This window comes from Salmo salar, chromosome 03 (assembly GCF_965601325.2).
Source record: "Salmo salar chromosome 03, fSalSal1, whole genome shotgun sequence".
Lineage (NCBI taxonomy): Eukaryota > Metazoa > Chordata > Actinopteri > Salmoniformes > Salmonidae > Salmo > Salmo salar.
In genome coordinates, this window is record NC_138293.1 from 91,321,560 (window position 1) to 91,340,614 (window position 19,055).

A 19,055-nucleotide genomic window follows, 5' to 3' on the forward strand; every position below is an offset into this window, starting at 1 on the left:
GGAACAGGACAGACTGTTGATGCTGGGGGGGCTCTAATGGAACAGGACAGACTGTTGGGGCTGGGGGTCTCTCTAATGGAACAGGACAGACCGTTGAGGCTGGGGGGCTCTAATGGAACAGGACAGACTGTTGGGGCTGGGGGTCTCTCTAATGGAACAGGACAGACCGTTGAGGCTGGGGGGCTCTAATGGAACAGGACAGACTGTTGTGACTGGGGGGGGCTCTAATGGAACAGGACAGACTGTTTGGACTGTGGGCTCTAATGGAACAGGACAGACTGTTGGGACTGGGGGCTCTAATGGAAAAGGACAGACCGTTGATGCTGAGGGGGGGGGGGGCTCTAATGGAACAGGACAGACTGTTGGAACTGGGGGCTCTAATGGAACAGGACAGACTGTTGGGGCTGGGGGCTCTAATAGAACAGGACAGACTGTTGATGCTGGGGGGCTCTAATGGAACAGAACAGACTGTTGGTGCTGGGGAGGCTCTAATGGAACAGGACAGACTGTTGGAACTGGGGGGGCTCTAATGGAACAGGACAGACTGTTGGAGCTGGGGGGCTCTCTAATGGAACAGGACAGACTGTTGGTGCTGGGGGGGCTCTAATGGAACAGGACAGACTGTTGGTGCTGGGGGGCTCTAAATGAACATGACAGACTGTTGGTGCTGGGGGGCTCTAATAGAACAGGACAGACTGTTGGTGCTAGGGGGGCTCTAATGGAACAGGACAGACTGTTGGGTCTGGGGGCTCTAATGGAACAGGACAGACTGTTGGGACTGGGGGGCTCTAATAGAACAGGACAGACTGTTGGGGCTGGGGGCTCTAATGGAACAGGACAGACTGTTGGGACTGGGGGCTCTAATGGAAAAGGACAGACCGTTGATGCTGAGGGGGGGGCTCTAATGGAACAGGACAGACTGTTGGGACTGTGGGCTCTAATGGAACAGGACAGACTGTTGGGACTGGGGGCTCTAATGGAAAAGGACAGACCGTTGATGCTGAGGGGGGGGGGCTCTAATAGAACAGGACAGACTGTTGGTGCTGGGCGGCTCTCTAATGGAACAGGACAGAATGTTGGAACTGGGGGGATCTAATGGAACAGGACAGATTGTTGGGGCTGGGGGCTCTAATAGAACAGGACAGACTGTTGATGCTGGGGGGGCTCTAATGGAACAGGACAGACTGTTGGTGCTGGGGAGGCTCTAATGGAACAGGACAGACTGTTGGAGCTGGGGGGCTCTAATGGAACAGGACAGACTGTTGATGCTGGGGGGGCTCTAATGGAACATGACAGACTGTTGGTGCTGGGGGGCTCTAAATGAACATGACAGACTGTTGGTGCTGGGGGGCTCTAATAGAACAGGACAGACTGTTGGTGCTAGGGGGGCTCTAATGGAACAGGACAGACTGTTGGTGCTGGAGGCCTCTAATAGAACAGGACAGACTGTTGATGCTGGGGGGGCTCTAATGGAACAGGACAGACTGTTGGGGCTGGGGGCTCTAATAGAACAGGACAGACTGTTAGTGCGGGGGCTCTAAAGGAACAGGACAGACTGTTGATGCTGGGGGGGCTCTAATGGAACAGGACAGACTGTTGGGGCTGGGGGTCTCTCTAATGGAACAGGACAGACCGTTGGGCTGGGGGGTCTAATGGAACAGGACAGACTGTTGGGGCTGGGGGCCTCTAATGGAACAGGACAGACTGTTGGGACTGGGGGGGCTCTAATGGAACAGGACAGACTGTTTGGACTGTGGGCTCTAATGGAACAGGACAGACTGTTGGGACTGGGGGCTCTAATGGAAAAGGACAGACCGTTGATGCTGAGGGGGGGTGGGGGCTCTAATGGAACAGGACAGACTGTTGGGACTGGGGGCTCTAATGGAACAGGACAGACTGTTGGGGCTGGGGGCTCTAATAGAACAGGACAGACTGTTGATGCTGGGGGGCTCTAATGGAACAGAACAGACTGTTGGTGCTGGGGAGGCTCTAATGGAACAGGACAGACTGTTGGAACTGGGGGGGCTCTAATGGAACAGGACAGACTGTTGGAGCTGGGGGGCTCTCTAATGGAACAGGACAGACTGTTGGTGCTGGGGGGGCTCTAATGGAACAGGACAGACTGTTGGTGCTGGGGGGCTCTAAATGAACATGACAGACTGTTGGTGCTGGGGGGCTCTAATAGAACAGGACAGACTGTTGGTGCTAGGGGGGCTCTAATGGAACAGGACAGACTGTTGGGTCTGGGGGCTCTAATGGAACAGGACAGACTGTTGGGACTGGGGGGCTCTAATAGAACAGGACAGACTGTTGGGGCTGGGGGCTCTAATGGAACAGGACAGACTGTTGGGACTGGGGGCTCTAATGGAAAAGGACAGACCGTTGATGCTGAGGGGGGGGGCTCTAATGGAACAGGACAGACTGTTGGGACTGTGGGCTCTAATGGAACAGGACAGACTGTTGGGACTGGGGGCTCTAATGGAAAAGGACAGACCGTTGATGCTGAGGGGGGGGGGCTCTAATAGAACAGGACAGACTGTTGGTGCTGGGCGGCTCTCTAATGGAACAGGACAGAATGTTGGAACTGGGGGGATCTAATGGAACAGGACAGATTGTTGGGGCTGGGGGCTCTAATAGAACAGGACAGACTGTTGGATGCTGGGGGGGCTCTAATGGAACAGGACAGACTGTTGGAGCTGGGGGGCTCTAATGGAACAGGACAGACTGTTGGTGCTGGGGGGGCTCTAATGGAACAGGACAGACTGTTGGTGCTGGGGGCTCTAAATGAACATGACAGACTGTTGGTGCTGGGGGGCTCTCTAATGGAACAGGACAGACCGTTGATGCTGGAGGGCTCTAATAGAACAGGACAGATTGTTGATGCTGGAGGGGCTCTAATGGAACAGGACAGATTGTTGGTGCTGGGGGGCTCTAATGGAACAGGATAGACTGTTGAGTGCTGGGGGGGCTCTAATGGAACAGGACAGACTGTTGGGACTCTGGGGCTCTAATGAACAGGACAGACTGTTGTGCTGGGGGCTCTAATGGAACAGGACAGACTGTTGGTGCTGGGGGGCTCTAATGGAACAGGACAGACTGTTGATGCTGGGGGGGCTCTAATGGAACATGACAGACTGTTGGTGCTGGGGGGCTCTAAATGAACATGACAGACTGTTGGTGCTGGGGGGCTCTAATAGAACAGGACAGACTGTTGGTGCTAGGGGGGCTCTAATGGAACAGGACAGACTGTTGGTGCTGGAGGCCTCTAATAGAACAGGACAGACTGTTGATGCTGGGGGGGCTCTAATGGAACAGGACAGACTGTTGGGGCTGGGGGCTCTAATAGAACAGGACAGACTGTTGGTGCTGGGGGGGCTCTAATGGAACAGGACAGACTGTTGGGGCTGGGGGCGGCTCTAATGGAACAGGACAGACTGTTGGGGCTGGGGGTCTCTCTAATGGAACAGGACAGACCGTTGGGCTGGGGGGCTCTAATGGAACAGGACAGACTGTTGGTGACTGGGGGGGGGCTCTAATGGAACAGGACAGACTGTTGGTGCTGGGGGGGCTCTAATGGAACAGGACAGACTGTTGGAACTGGGGGCTCTAATGGAACAGGACAGACTGTTGGGGCTGGGGGCTCTAATAGAACAGGACAGACTGTTGATGCTGGGGGGGCTCTAATGGAACAGAACAGACTGTTGGTGCTGGGGAGGCTCTAATGGAACAGGACAGACTGTTGGAACTGGGGGGGCTCTAATGGAACAGGACAGACTGTTGGAGCTGGGGGGCTCTCTAATGGAACAGGACAGACTGTTGGTGCTGGGGGGGCTCTAATGGAACAGGACAGACTGTTGGTGCTGGGGGGCTCTAAATGAACATGACAGACTGTTGGTGACTGGGGGGGGCTCTAATGGAACAGGACAGACTGTTGGTGCTGGGGGGCTCTAATGGAACAGGACAGACTGTTGGGACTGGGGGGCTCTAATGGAACAGGACAGACTGTTGGGACTGGGGGCTCTAATGGAACAGGACAGACTGTTGGGACTGGGGGCTCTAATGGAACAGGACAGACTGTTGATGGGGCCTAATGGAACAGGACGATGTGGGGGGGCTCTAATGGAACAGGACAGACTGTTGGTGCTGGGGGGCTCTAATGGAACAGGACAGACTGTTGGGGCTGGGGGGCTCTAATAGAACAGGACAGACTGTTGATGCTGGGGGGGCTCTAATGGAACAGGACAGACTGTTGGTGCTGGGGGGCTCTAATGGAACAGGACAGACTGTTGGAGCTGGGGGGGCTCTAATGGAACAGGACAGACTGTTGGTGCTGGGGGGCTCTAATGGAACAGGACAGACTGTTGGTGCTGGGGGGCTCTAATGGAACAGGACAGACTGTTGGTGCTGGGGGGCTCTAATGGAACAGGACAGACTGTTGGTGCTGGTGGGCTCTAATGGAACAGGACTGACTGTTGGGCTGGGGGCTCTAATGGAACAGGACAGACTGTTGGTGCTGGGGGGCTCTAATGGAACAGGACAGACTGTTGGTGCTGGGGGGCTCTAATGGAACAGGACAGACTGTTGGTGCTGGGGGGCTCTAATGGAACAGGACAGACTGTTGGGCTGGGGGCTCTAATGGAACAGGACAGACTGTTGGTGCTGGGGGCTCTAATGGAACAGGACAGACTGTTGATGCTGGGGGGGCTCTAATGGAACAGGACAGACTGTTGGTGCTGGGGGGCTCTAATGGAACAGGACAGACTGTTGAGACTGGGGGCTCTAATGGAACAGGACAGACTGTTGGGGCTGGGGGGCTCTAATGGAACAGGACAGACTGTTGGTGCTGGGGGCTCTAATGGAACAGGACAGACTGTTGATGCTGGGGGGCTCTCTAATGGAACAGGACAGACTGTTGGTGCTGGGGGGCTCTCTAATGGAACAGGACAGACTGTTGGGGCTGGGGGGCTCTCTAATAGAACAGGACAGACTGTTGGTGCTGGGGGCTCTCTAATGGAAAAGGACAGACCGTTGGGCTGGGGGCTCTCTAATGGAACAGGACAGACCGTTGATGCTGGAGGGCTCTAATAGAACAGGACAGACTGTTGATGCTGGAGGGGCTCTAATGGAACAGGACAGATTGTTGGTGCTGGGGGGCTCTAATGGAACAGGATAGACTGTTGGTGCTGTGGGGCTCTAATGAAACAGGACAGACTGTTGGGACTGGGGGGCTCTAATAGAACAGGACAGACTGTTAGTGCGGGGGGCTCTAAAGGAACAGGACAGACTGTTGATGCTGGGGGGGCTCTAATGGAACAGGACAGACTGTTGGGGCTGGGGGTCTCTCTAATGGAACAGGACAGACCGTTGAGGCTGGGGAGCTCTAATGGAACAGGACAGACTGTTGGGACTGGGGGGCTCTAATGGAACAGGACAGACTGTTGGGACTGTGGGCTCTAATGGAACAGGACAGACTGTTGGGACTGGGGGCTCTAATGGAAAAGGACAGACCGTTGATGCTGAGGGGGGGGGGCTCTAATGGAACAGGACAGACTGTTGGGTCTGGGGGCTCTAATGGAACAGGACAGACTGTTGGGGCTGGGGGCTCTAATAGAACAGGACAGACTGTTAGTGCGGGGGGCTCTAAAGGAACAGGACAGACTGTTGATGCTGGGGGGGCTCTAATGGAACAGGACAGACTGTTGGTGCTGGGGGGCTCTAATGGAACAGGACAGACTGTTGGGCTGGGGGGCTCTAATGGAACAGGACAGACTGTTGGCTGGGGGCTCTAATGGAACAGGACAGACTGTTGTGCTGGGGGGCTCTAATGGAACAGGACAGACTGTTGGTGCTGGGGGGCTCTAATGGAACAGGACAGACTGTTGGGACTGGGGGGGCTCTAATGGAACAGGACAGACTGTTGAGTGCTGGGGGTCTCTAATGGAACAGGACAGACTGTTGATGCTGGGGGGGCTCTAATGGAACAGGACAGACTGTTGGAACTGGGGGCTCTAATGGAACAGGACAGACTGTTGATGCTGGGGGGCTCTAATGGAACAGACAGACTGTTGGTGCTGGGGAGGCTCTAATGGAACAGGACAGACTGTTGGAACTGGGGGGCTCTAATGGAACAGGACAGACTGTTGGAGCTGGGGGGCCTCTAATGGAACAGGACAGACTGTTGGTGCTGGGGGGGCTCTAATGGAACAGGACAGACTGTTGGTGCTGGGGGGCTCTAATGGAACAGGACAGACTGTTGGTGCTGGGGGGCTCTAATGGAACAGGACAGACTGTTGGTGCTGGGGGGGCTCTAATGGAACAGGACAGACTGTTGGGCTGGGGGCTCTAATGGAACAGGACAGACTGTTGGCTGGGGGGCTCTAATGGAACAGGACAGACTGTTGGTGCTGGGGGGCTCTCTAATGGAACAGGACAGACTGTTGATGCTGGGGGGGTCTCTAATGGAACAGGACAGACTGTTGGTGCTGGGGGGCTCTAATGGAACAGGACAGACTGTTGGTGCTGGGGGGCTCTCTAATGGAACAGGACAGACTGTTGGTGCTGGGGGGCTCTAATGGAACAGGACAGACTGTTGGTGCTGGGGGGCTCTCTAATGGAACAGGACAGACTGTTGAGGCTGGGGGCTGGGGGGTGTCTCTAATGGAACAGGACAGACTGTTGGTACTGGGGGGCTCTAATGGAACAGGACAGACTGTTGATGCTGGGGGGGCTCTAATGGAACATGACAGACTGTTGGTGCTGGGGGGCTCTAATGGAACAGGACAGACTGTTGGTACTGGGGGGCTCTAATGGAACAGGACAGACTGTTGATGCTGGGGGGGCTCTAATGGAACATGACAGACTGTTGGTGCTGGAGGGCTCTAATGGAACATGACAGACTGTTGGTGCTGGGGGATTCTAATAGAACAGGACAGACTGTTGATGCTGGGGGGATTCTCATGGAACAGGACAGACTGTTGGTGCTTGGGGGGCTCTCTAATGGAACAGGACAGACTGTTGGGCTGGGGGGGCTCTAATGGAACAGGACAGACTGTTGAGACTGGGGGGGCTCTAATGGAACAGGACAGACTGTTGGTGCTGGGGGGGGCTCTCTAATGGAACAGAACAGACTGTTGATGCTGGGGGGGCTCTAATGGAACAGAACAGACTGTTGATGCTGGGGGGGCTCTAATAGAACAGAACGGAATGTTGGTGCTGTGGGGCTCTAATGGACCAGGACAGACTGTTGAGGCTGGGGGCTCTCTAATGGAACATGACAGACTGTGTGTGCTGGGGGGCTCTCTAATGGAACATGACAGACTGTTGGTGCTGTGCGGCTCTCTAATGGATCAGGACAGACTGTTGGTGCTGGGGGGCTCTCTAATGTAACAGGACAGACTGTTGGTGCTGGAGGGGGCTCTAATGGAACAGGACAGACTGTTGGAACTGGTGGCTCTAATGGAACAGGACAGACTGTTGATGCTGGGGGGTCTCTAATGGAAAATGACAGACTGTTGGTGCTGGGGGGGGGGCTCTAATGAAACAGGACAGACTGTTGGTGCTGGGTGGCTCTATAATGAACAGGACAGACTGTTGGGACTGGGGGGCTCTCTAATGGAACAGGACAGATTGTTGACACTGGGGGGCTTTCTAATGGAACAGTACAGACTGTTGGTGGTGGGGGGGCTCTAATGGAACAGGATAGACTGGTGGTGCTGGGGAAGCTCTAATGGAACAGGACAGACTGTTGGGACTGGGGGGGCTCTAATGGAACAGGACAGACTGGAACTGGGGGTCTCTCTAATGGAACAGGACAGACTGTTGATGCTGGGGGGCTCTAATGGAACATGACAGACTGTTGAGACTGGGGGGGCTCTAATGGAACAGAACAGACTGTTGATGCTGGGGGGGCTCTAATAGAACAGAACAGAATGTTGGTGCTGTGGGGCTCTAATGGACCAGGACAGACTGTTGAGGCTGGGGGCTCTTTAATGGAACATGACAGACTGTGTGTGCTGGGGGGCTCTCTAATGGAACATGACAGACTGTTGGTGCTGTGGGGCTCTCTAATGGAACATGACAGACTGTTGGTGCTGTGGGGCTCTCTAATGGAACATGACAGACTGTTGGTGCTGTGGGGCTCTCTAATGGATCAGGACAGACTGTTGGTGCTTGGGGGATTCTAATAGAACAGGACAGACTGTTGATGCTGGGGGGGCTCTAATGGAACAGGACAGACTGTTGGAACTGGGGGCTCTAATGGAACAGGACAGACTGTTGATGCTGGGGGGGCTCTAATGGAAAATGACAGACTGTTGATGCTGGGGGGGCTCTAATGAAACAGGACAGACTGTTGGTGCTGGGTGGCTCTATAATGATCAGGACAGACTGTTGGGACTGGGGGGCTCTAATGGAACAGGACAGATTGTTGACACTGGGGGGCTTTCTAATGGAACAGTACAGACTGTTGGTGGTGGGGGGGCTCTAATGGAACAGGATAGACTGGTGGTGCTGGGGAAGCTCTAATGGAACAGGACAGACTGTTGGGACTGGGGGGGCTCTAATGGAACAGGACAGACTGTAACTGGGGAGTCCTCTAATGGAACAGGACAGACTGTTGGTGCTGGGGGGCTCTCTAATGGAACAGAACAGACTGTTGATGCTGGGGGGGCTCTAATAGAACAGAACAGAATGTTGGTGCTGTGGGGCTCTAATGGACCAGGACAGACTGTTGGTGCTGGGGGGCTCTCTAATGGAACATGACAGACTGTTGGTGCTGGGGGGCTCTCTAATGGAACATGACAGACTGTTGGTGCTGGGGGGCTCTCTAATGGAACATGACAGACTGTTGAGGCTGGGGGGGGGTTCTCTAATGGAACAGGACAGACTGTTGGAACTGGGGGGCTCTCTAATGTAACAGGACAGACTGTTGATGCTGGGGGGGCTCTAATGGAACATGACAGACTATTGGTGCTGGGGGGCTCTAATGGAACAGGACAGACTGTTGGTACTGGGGGGCTCTAATGGAACAGGACAGACTGTTGATGCTGGGGGGGCTCTAATGGAACATGACAGACTGTTGGTGCTGGAGGGCTCTAATGGAACATGACAGACTGTTGGTGCTGGGGGATTCTAATAGAACAGGACAGACTGTTGATGCTGGGGGGATTCTCATGGAACAGGACAGACTGTTGGTGCTTGGGGGGCTCTCTAATGGAACAGGACAGACTGTTGGGACTGGGGGGGCTCTAATGGAACATGACAGACTGTTGAGACTGGGGGGGCTCTAATGGAACAGGACAGACTGTTGGTGCTGGGGGGCTCTCTAATGGAATAGGACAGACTGTTGGATCTGCCCTCTAATGAAACAGGACAGACTGTTGGTGCTGGGGGGGCTCTAATGGAACAGGACAGACTGTTGGAACTGAGGGGCTCTCTAATGTAACAGGACAGACTGTTGATGCTGGGGGGGCTCTAATGGAACATGACAGACTGTTGAGACTGGGGGGGCTCTAATGGAACAGAACAGACTGTTGATGCTGGGGGGGCTCTAATAGAACAGAACAGAATGTTGGTGCTGTGGGGCTCTAATGGACCAGGACAGACTGTTGAGGCTGGGGGCTCTTTAATGGAACATGACAGACTGTGTGTGCTGGGGGGCTCTCTAATGGAACATGACAGACTGTTGGTGCTTGGGGGCTCTCTAATGTAACAGGACAGACTGTTGGTGCTGGGGGATTCTAATAGAACAGGACAGACTGTTGATGCTGGGGGGCTCTCTAATGGAACAGGACAGACCGTTGAGGCTGGAGGGGGCTCTAATGGAACAGGACAGACTGTTGGGACTGGGGGCTCTAATGGAACAGGACAGACTGTTAGTGCGGGGGGCTCTAATGGAACAGGACAGACTGTTGATGCTGGGGGGGCTCTAATGGAACAGGACAGACTGTTGGAACTGGGGGCTCTAATGGAACAGGACAGACTGTTGGTGCTGGGTGGCTCTATAATGATCAGGACAGACTGTTGGGACTGGGGGGCTCTCTAATGGAACAGGACAGATTGTTGACACTGGGGGGCTTTCTAATGGAACAGTACAGACTGTTGGTGGTGGGGGGGCTCTAATGGAACAGGATAGACTGTTGGTGCTGGGGAAGCTCTAATGGAACAGGACAGACTGTTGGGACTGGGAGGGCTCTAATGGAACAGGACAGACTGGAACTGGGGAGTCCTCTAATGGAACAGGACAGACTGTTGGTGCTGGGGGGCTCTCTAATGGAACATGACAGACTGTTGGTGCTGGGGGGCTCTCTAATGGAACATGACAGACTGTTGAGGCTGGGGGGGGGGGGGGTTCTCTAATGGAACAGGATAGACTGTTGGTGCTGGGGGGCTCTCTAATGGAATAGGACAGACTGTTGGATCTGCCCTCTAATGGAACAGGACAGACTGTTGGTGCTGGGGGGGCTCTAATGGAACAGGACAGACTGTTGGAACTGGGGGGCTCTCTAATGTAACAGGACAGACTGTTGATGCTGGGGGGCTCTAATGGAACATGACAGACTATTGGTGCTGGGGGGCTCTAATGGAACAGGACAGACTGTTGGAACTGGGGGGCTCTCTAATGTAACAGGACAGACTGTTGATGCTGGGGGGGCTCTAATGGAACATGACAGACTATTGGTGCTGGGAGGCTCTAATGGAACAGGACAGACTGTTGATGCTGGGGGGCTCTAATGGAACATGACAGACTGTTGGTGCTGGAGGGCTCTAATGGAACATGACAGACTGTTGGTGCTGGGGGATTCTAATAGAACAGGACAGACTGTTGATGCTGGGGGAATTCTCATGGAACAGGACAGACTGTTGGTGCTTGGGGGGCTCTCTAATGGAACAGGACAGACTGTTGGGACTGGGGGGGCTCTAATGGAACAGGACAGACTGTTGGTGCTGGTGGCTCTAATGGAACATGACACACTGTTGAGACTGGGGGGCTCTAATGGAACATGACAGACTGTTGGTGCTGGGGGATTCTAATAGACCAGGACAGACTGTTGATGCTGGGGGGCTCTAATGGAACAGGACAGACTGTTGGAACTGGGGGCTCTAATGGAACAGGACAGACTGTTGATGCTGGGGGGGCTCTAATGGAACAGGACAGACTGTTGGTGCTGGGGGGGCTCTATGCGGCAGACGGGGCGGGTGGCCAAGCAGGACAGACTGTTGGGACTGGGGGGCTTTCTAATGGAACAGTACAGACTGTTGGTGGTGGGGGGGCTATAATGGAACAGGATAGACTGGTGGTGCTGGGGAAGCTCTAATGGAACAGGACAGACTGTTGGGACTGGGGGGACTCTAATGGAAAAGGACAGACTGTTGATGCTGGGGGGGCTCTAATAGAACAGGACAGACTGGAACTGGGGGCTCTAATGGAACAGGACAGACTGTTGGAACTGGGGGGGCTCTAATGGAACATGACAGACTATTGGTGCTGGGGGCTGTAATGGAACATGACAGACTGTTGGTGCTGGGGGCTGTAATAGAACAGGACAGACTGTTGATGCTGGGGGGCTCTAATGGAACAGGACAGACTGTTGGAACTGGGGGGCTCTAATGGAACAGGACAGACTGTTGGAACTGGGGGCTCTCTAATGGAACATGACAGACTGTGTGTGCTGGGGGGCTCTCTAATGGAACATGACAGACTGTTGGTGCTGTGGGGCTCTCTAATGGAACATGACAGACTGTTGGTGCTGTGGGGCTCTCTAATGGAACATGACAGACTGTTGGTGCTGTGGGGCTCTCTAATGGATCAGGACAGACTGTTGGTGCTTGGGGGATTCTAATAGTACAGGACAGACTGTTGATGCTGGGGGGGCTCTAATGGAACAGGACAGACTGTTGGAACTGGGGGCTCTAATGGAACAGGACAGACTGTTGATGCTGGGGGGCTCTAATGGAAAATGACAGACTGTTGATGCTGGGGGGCTCTAATGAAACAGGACAGACTGTTGGTGCTGGGTGGCTCTATAATGATCAGGACAGACTGTTGGGACTGGGGGGCTCTAATGGAACAGGACAGATTGTTGACACTGGGGGGCTTTCTAATGGAACAGTACAGACTGTTGGTGGTGGGGGGGCTCTAATGGAACAGGATAGACTGGTGGTGCTGGGGAAGCTCTAATGGAACAGGACAGACTGTTGGGACTGGGGGGGCTCTAATGGAACAGGACAGACTGTAACTGGGGAGTCCTCTAATGGAACAGGACAGACTGTTGGTGCTGGGGGGCTCTCTAATGGAACAGAACAGACTGTTGATGCTGGGGGGGCTCTAATAGAACAGAACAGAATGTTGGTGCTGTGGGGCTCTAATGGACCAGGACAGACTGTTGGTGCTGGGGGGCTCTCTAATGGAACATGACAGACTGTTGGTGCTGGGGGGCTCTCTAATGGAACATGACAGACTGTTGGTGCTGGGGGGCTCTCTAATGGAACATGACAGACTGTTGAGGCTGGGGGGGGGTTCTCTAATGGAACAGGACAGACTGTTGGAACTGGGGGGCTCTCTAATGTAACAGGACAGACTGTTGATGCTGGGGGGGCTCTAATGGAACATGACAGACTATTGGTGCTGGGGGGCTCTAATGGAACAGGACAGACTGTTGGTACTGGGGGGCTCTAATGGAACAGGACAGACTGTTGATGCTGGGGGGGCTCTAATGGAACATGACAGACTGTTGGTGCTGGAGGGCTCTAATGGAACATGACAGACTGTTGGTGCTGGGGGATTCTAATAGAACAGGACAGACTGTTGATGCTGGGGGGATTCTCATGGAACAGGACAGACTGTTGGTGCTTGGGGGGCTCTCTAATGGAACAGGACAGACTGTTGGGACTGGGGGGGCTCTAATGGAACATGACAGACTGTTGAGACTGGGGGGGCTCTAATGGAACAGGACAGACTGTTGGTGCTGGGGGGCTCTCTAATGGAATAGGACAGACTGTTGAATCTGCCCTCTAATGAAACAGGACAGACTGTTGGTGCTGGGGGGGCTCTAATGGAACAGGACAGACTGTTGGAACTGAGGGGCTCTCTAATATAACAGGACAGACTGTTGATGCTGGGGGGGCTCTAATGGAACATGACAGACTGTTGAGACTGGGGGGGCTCTAATGGAACAGAACAGACTGTTGATGCTGGGGGGGCTCTAATAGAACAGAACAGAATGTTGGTGCTGTGGGGCTCTAATGGACCAGGACAGACTGTTGAGGCTGGGGGCTCTTTAATGGAACATGACAGACTGTGTGTGCTGGGGGGCTCTCTAATGGAACATGACAGACTGTTGGTGCTTGGGGGCTCTCTAATGTAACAGGACAGACTGTTGGTGCTGGGGGATTCTAATAGAACAGGACAGACTGTTGATGCTGGGGGGCTCTCTAATGGAACAGGACAGACCGTTGAGGCTGGAGGGGGCTCTAATGGAACAGGACAGACTGTTGGGACTGGGGGCTCTAATGGAACAGGACAGACTGTTAGTGCGGGGGGCTCTAATGGAACAGGACAGACTGTTGATGCTGGGGGGGCTCTAATGGAACAGGACAGACTGTTGGAACTGGGGGCTCTAATGGAACAGGACAGACTGTTGGTGCTGGGTGGCTCTATAATGATCAGGACAGACTGTTGGGACTGGGGGGCTCTCTAATGGAACAGGACAGATTGTTGACACTGGGGGGCTTTCTAATGGAACAGTACAGACTGTTGGTGGTGGGGGGGCTCTAATGGAACAGGATAGACTGTTGGTGCTGGGGAAGCTCTAATGGAACAGGACAGACTGTTGGGACTGGGAGGGCTCTAATGGAACAGGACAGACTGGAACTGGGGAGTCCTCTAATGGAACAGGACAGACTGTTGGTGCTGGGGGGCTCTCTAATGGAACATGACAGACTGTTGGTGCTGGGGGGCTCTCTAATGGAACATGACAGACTGTTGAGGCTGGGGGGGGGGGGTTCTCTAATGGAACAGGATAGACTGTTGGTGCTGGGGGGCTCTCTAATGGAATAGGACAGACTGTTGGATCTGCCCTCTAATGGAACAGGACAGACTGTTGGTGCTGGGGGGGCTCTAATGGAACAGGACAGACTGTTGGAACTGGGGGGCTCTCTAATGTAACAGGACAGACTGTTGATGCTGGGGGGGCTCTAATGGAACATGACAGACTATTGGTGCTGGGGGGCTCTAATGGAACAGGACAGACTGTTGGAACTGGGGGGCTCTCTAATGTAACAGGACAGACTGTTGATGCTGGGGGGGCTCTAATGGAACATGACAGACTATTGGTGCTGGGAGGCTCTAATGGAACAGGACAGACTGTTGATGCTGGGGGGGCTCTAATGGAACATGACAGACTGTTGGTGCTGGAGGGCTCTAATGGAACATGACAGACTGTTGGTGCTGGGGGATTCTAATAGAACAGGACAGACTGTTGATGCTGGGGGAATTCTCATGGAACAGGACAGACTGTTGGTGCTTGGGGGGCTCTCTAATGGAACAGGACAGACTGTTGGGACTGGGGGGGCTCTAATGGAACAGGACAGACTGTTGGTGCTGGGTGGCTCTAATGGAACATGACACACTGTTGAGACTGGGGGGGCTCTAATGGAACATGACAGACTGTTGGTGCTGGGGGATTCTAATAGACCAGGACAGACTGTTGATGCTGGGGGGGCTCTAATGGAACAGGACAGACTGTTGGAACTGGGGGCTCTAATGGAACAGGACAGACTGTTGATGCTGGGGGGGCTCTAATGGAAAAGGACAGACTGTTGGTGCTGGGGGGTGCTCTAATGAAACAGGACAGACTGTTGGTGCTGGGTGGCTCTATAATGAACAGGACAGACTGTTGGGACTGGGGGGCTTTCTAATGGAACAGTACAGACTGTTGGTGGTGGGGGGGCTATAATGGAACAGGATAGACTGGTGGTGCTGGGGAAGCTCTAATGGAACAGGACAGACTGTTGGGACTGGGGGGACTCTAATGGAAAAGGACAGACTGTTGATGCTGGGGGGGCTCTAATAGAACAGGACAGACTGGAACTGGGGGCTCTAATGGAACAGGACAGACTGTTGGAACTGGGGGGGCTCTAATGGAACATGACAGACTATTGGTGCTGGGGGGCTGTAATGGAACATGACAGACTGTTGGTGCTGGGGGCTGTAATAGAACAGGACAGACTGTTGATGCTGGGGGGCTCTAATGGAACAGGACAGACTGTTGGAACTGGGGGGCTCTAATGGAACAGGACAGACTGTTGGAACTGGGGGCTCTCTAATGGAACAGGACAGACTGTTGGTGCTGGGGGGCTCTCTAATGGAACAGGACAGACTGTTGGAACTGGGGGGGCTCTAATGGAACACGACAGACTGTTGATGCTGGGGGGCTCTAATGGAACATGACAGACTGTTGGTGCTGGGGGCTCTAATAGAACAGGACAGACTGTTGGTGCTGAGGGGCTCTAATAGAACAAGACAGACTGTTGATGCTGGGGGGGGCTCTAATAGAACAGGACACACTGTTGGTGCTGGGGGGCTCTAACAGAACAGGACAGACTGTTGATGCTGGCGGGCTCTCTAATGGAACAGGACAGACTGTTGGAACTGGGGGGGCTCTAATGGAACAGGACAGACTGTTGATGCTGGGGGGCTCTAATGGAACATGACAGACTGTTGGTGCTGGGGGCTCTAATAGAACAGGACAGTCTGTTGGTGCTGAGGGGCTCTAATAGAACAAGACAGACTGTTGATGCTGGGGGGGGCTCTAATAGAACAGGACACACTGTTGGTGCTGGGGGGCTCTAACAGAACAGGACAGACTGTTGATGCTGGCGGGGCTCTAATGGAACAGGACTGACTGTTGGGACTAGGGGCTCTAATGGAACAGGACAGACTGTGTGTGCTGGGGGGCTCTCTACTGTAAATGGACAGACCGTTGAAGCTGGGGGGGCTCTAATGGAACAGGACAGACTGTTGGTGCTGGGTGGCTCTCTAATGGAACAGGACAGACTGTTGGTGCTGGGGGGCTCTCTAATGGAACAGGACGGACTGTTGGTGCTGGGTGGCTCTCTAATGGAACAGGACAGACTGTTGGTGCTGGGGGGCTCTATAATGGAACAGGACAGACTGTTGGTGCTGGGGGGGCTTTCTTTCAAAATAGGCCACAATCACTGTCACTCGTGAATTATTCACATTTTACAGGTGAAACATCCAAATTGTATCTGCGTGCCAATCATTTGATCTCAATCAGCTTCATGGGAATATACATTTAGATCTTCTTGAATTACTGTGAGTGAATTAAAAGAGATGATGTTAACAAACTACACTGAACATAAATATAAACATTGGTCCCATGTTTCATGAGCTGAAATAAAAGATCCCAGAAATGTTCCATTCACACAAAAAAATGATTTCTCTCAAATGATGAGCACATGTGTTTATATCCCTTTTAGTGAGCAAGATGATCCATCCACCTGACAGGTGTGGCATATCAAGAAGCTGATTAAACAGCATGATCATTGTGCTGGGGACAATAAAAGGCCATTCTAAAATGTGCAGTTTTGTCACATAACACAATGCCACAGATGAGTTTGTTCTAAATGTTCCATTGTCATACTGGCTGGCAACGTTCTTATCTCTTGCTCGCTAGCTAGCCAACTACGGCTAACTTATAGCCACATCAAGAAGTGCAGCCAGAATAACAGCAAAGTAGCTGCATTTGCATTTGTTTAAGCTGTTTCCTCGAGACATTTATTTGGATACATCCATAACAATAAGCTAATGAGGTGCGGTTTCACCTGGCATAGAAAATGTGCTCACTCGTCAGGACACTGTCGTTCAGAGGAGCTAGCCAACAACACAGCTAACACAATCACTTCAAACTGAAGCTGGAAAGACTGCAAACTAGCTGCACTTCATTTCGTTTGACCTGTTTTCTAATGATAGTTATTTGTATATATCCATAAAAATTATACTGATTCATGATTTCGACTGGCTTAGAAAAGCTGCCTGCCTCTCTGTCTCATCCCGACTCCCTACACATTAATTACTATTGGACAGCTGGAGATTGAATTTGACTATTAAAACAATGTTACAAATGTCGGAGAGACATTTATACAAATCTCCACATGAAATCGAAATGTTAGTATAAAAGAAATGTGAGATAATGTCTAGATGCTTTTTATAGTGGAGATCAAGTTGATAAATTGCTTGGCTGGGCTGATGAGACAGTGGATTGTGCAGTCAGATGGAACAGAGTAAATAGGCATTTTAACGTCATAGATTTAGCCGGTGGTAATTTATGGAATAGACACCAGCTGGAATGCGGTTTTAACCAATCAGCATTCAGGATTAGACCCACCCGTTGTATAATGTCTGATATTTGGTACATCAGGGCAGTGTTCTGTAACATCAGGGCAGTGTTCTGTAACATCAGGGCAGTGTTCTGTAACATCAGAGCACTGTTCTGTAACATCATGGCTGTGTTCTGTAACATCAGGGCAGTGTTCTGTAACATCATGGCAGTGTTCTGTAACATCATGGCAGTGTTCTGTAACATCATGGCAGTGTTCTGTAACATCATGGCAGTGTTCTGTAACATCAGGGCAGTGTTCTGTAACATCAGGGCAGTGTTCTGTAACATCAGGGCAGTGTTCTGTAACAACATGGCAGTGTTCTGTAGGCACAGCATGAAAGAAAACAGAGTGGAACAGAGAGGTACTACCAGAACTAGTCCAATAACAATCACTTGTTTTCCTTGGTAAAACGTGTTGCTATGTTGCGTCCTGATAACACGAGCCAGACATAGACTTCAACCTGCTGGAGTGGATAGTGGATAATGTTTTGGAAGGGTTATTTGCTCTAACGAAAGAAGTGTTGATTCATAAAATGAATTGAATATTAGTATGACTCAATGTAATGTACTAAACATTGCTGATGTGATTAATGTCATTTCTCTGTGTACTGTATCTGATCATGAGTGACTGTGTTTACGTGCGTGCGTGCATGCGTACATGTCTGTGTCTGTGTGAGTCATTGACAATATTTATAATGCCCAAGCCATATCTCTCCCCCAGGCCATATCTCTCCCCCAGGCCATATCTCTCCCCCAGGCCATATCTCTCCCCCAGGCCGTATCTCTCCCCCAGGCCATATCTCTCCCCCAGGCCATATCTCTCCCCCAGGCCGTATTTATAACACCGAGGCCATCTCTCCCCCAGGCCGTATTTATAACACCGAGGCCATCTCTCCCCCAGGCCGTAGAGAAGCTGGTGCAGGCAGCAGAGTCAGGATGCCCCTTGGAGAAGGAGAAACAGATTGTTCTGAACTGTAGTCGTATGCTGACCCGCATCCTGCCCTACATCTTTGAGGACCAAGACTGGAGGGGCTTCTTCTGGTCCACTGTGCCTGGTGCTGGAAGAACTGGGGTGAGTGGCTTCTTCTGGTCCACTGTGCCTGGTGCTGGAAGAACTGGGGTGAGTAGAGGGACTTCTGGTCCACTGTGCCTGGTGCTGGAAGAACTGGGGTGAGAAGAGGGACTTCTGGTCCACTGTGCCTGGTGCTGGAAGAACTGGGGTGAGTAGAGGGACTTCTGGTCCACTGTGCCTGGTGCTGGAAGAACTGGGGTGAGAAGAGGGACTTCTGGTCCACTGTGCCTGGTGCTGGAAGAACTGGGGTGAGTAGAGGGACTTCTTCTGGTCCACTGTGCCTGGTGCTGGAAGAACTGTGGTAAGTGTAGGGGCTTCTTCTGGTCCACTGTGCCTGGTGCTGGAAGAGCTGGGGTGAGTCGGTGGTTGTTCTGATCCACTATGCCTGGCGCTGGAAGAGCTGTGGGGAGTGGGCGGTGGGGGTGTGGGAGTAAAAAAGAGGAGTATACTGTATGCAGAGTTGGCTAGGGTTTGATATACACTTACAGCACAGATGTAAGATCTTAATTTGATCACCTGTTGCAGAATAACTTTTTTGCAATGCAGGAAATGTTTAATTTGTAGTGTATTTGTGGTTTAAAAAG

General features: G+C 52.6%; 1 protein-coding gene across 1 annotated transcript in view; it reads left to right on the top strand.

Moving 5' to 3' along the window:
* Window positions 1-19,055, top strand: part of LOC106606387 (protein HID1) — a 113,030-nt gene that overhangs the window by 36,711 nt on the left and 57,264 nt on the right. Inside the window, exon 3 of the mRNA XM_045715702.2 lies at window positions 18,301-18,471. Coding sequence (XP_045571658.1) covers window positions 18,301-18,471 — 171 coding nt within the window. The remainder of the gene's footprint in view (window positions 1-18,300; window positions 18,472-19,055) is intronic.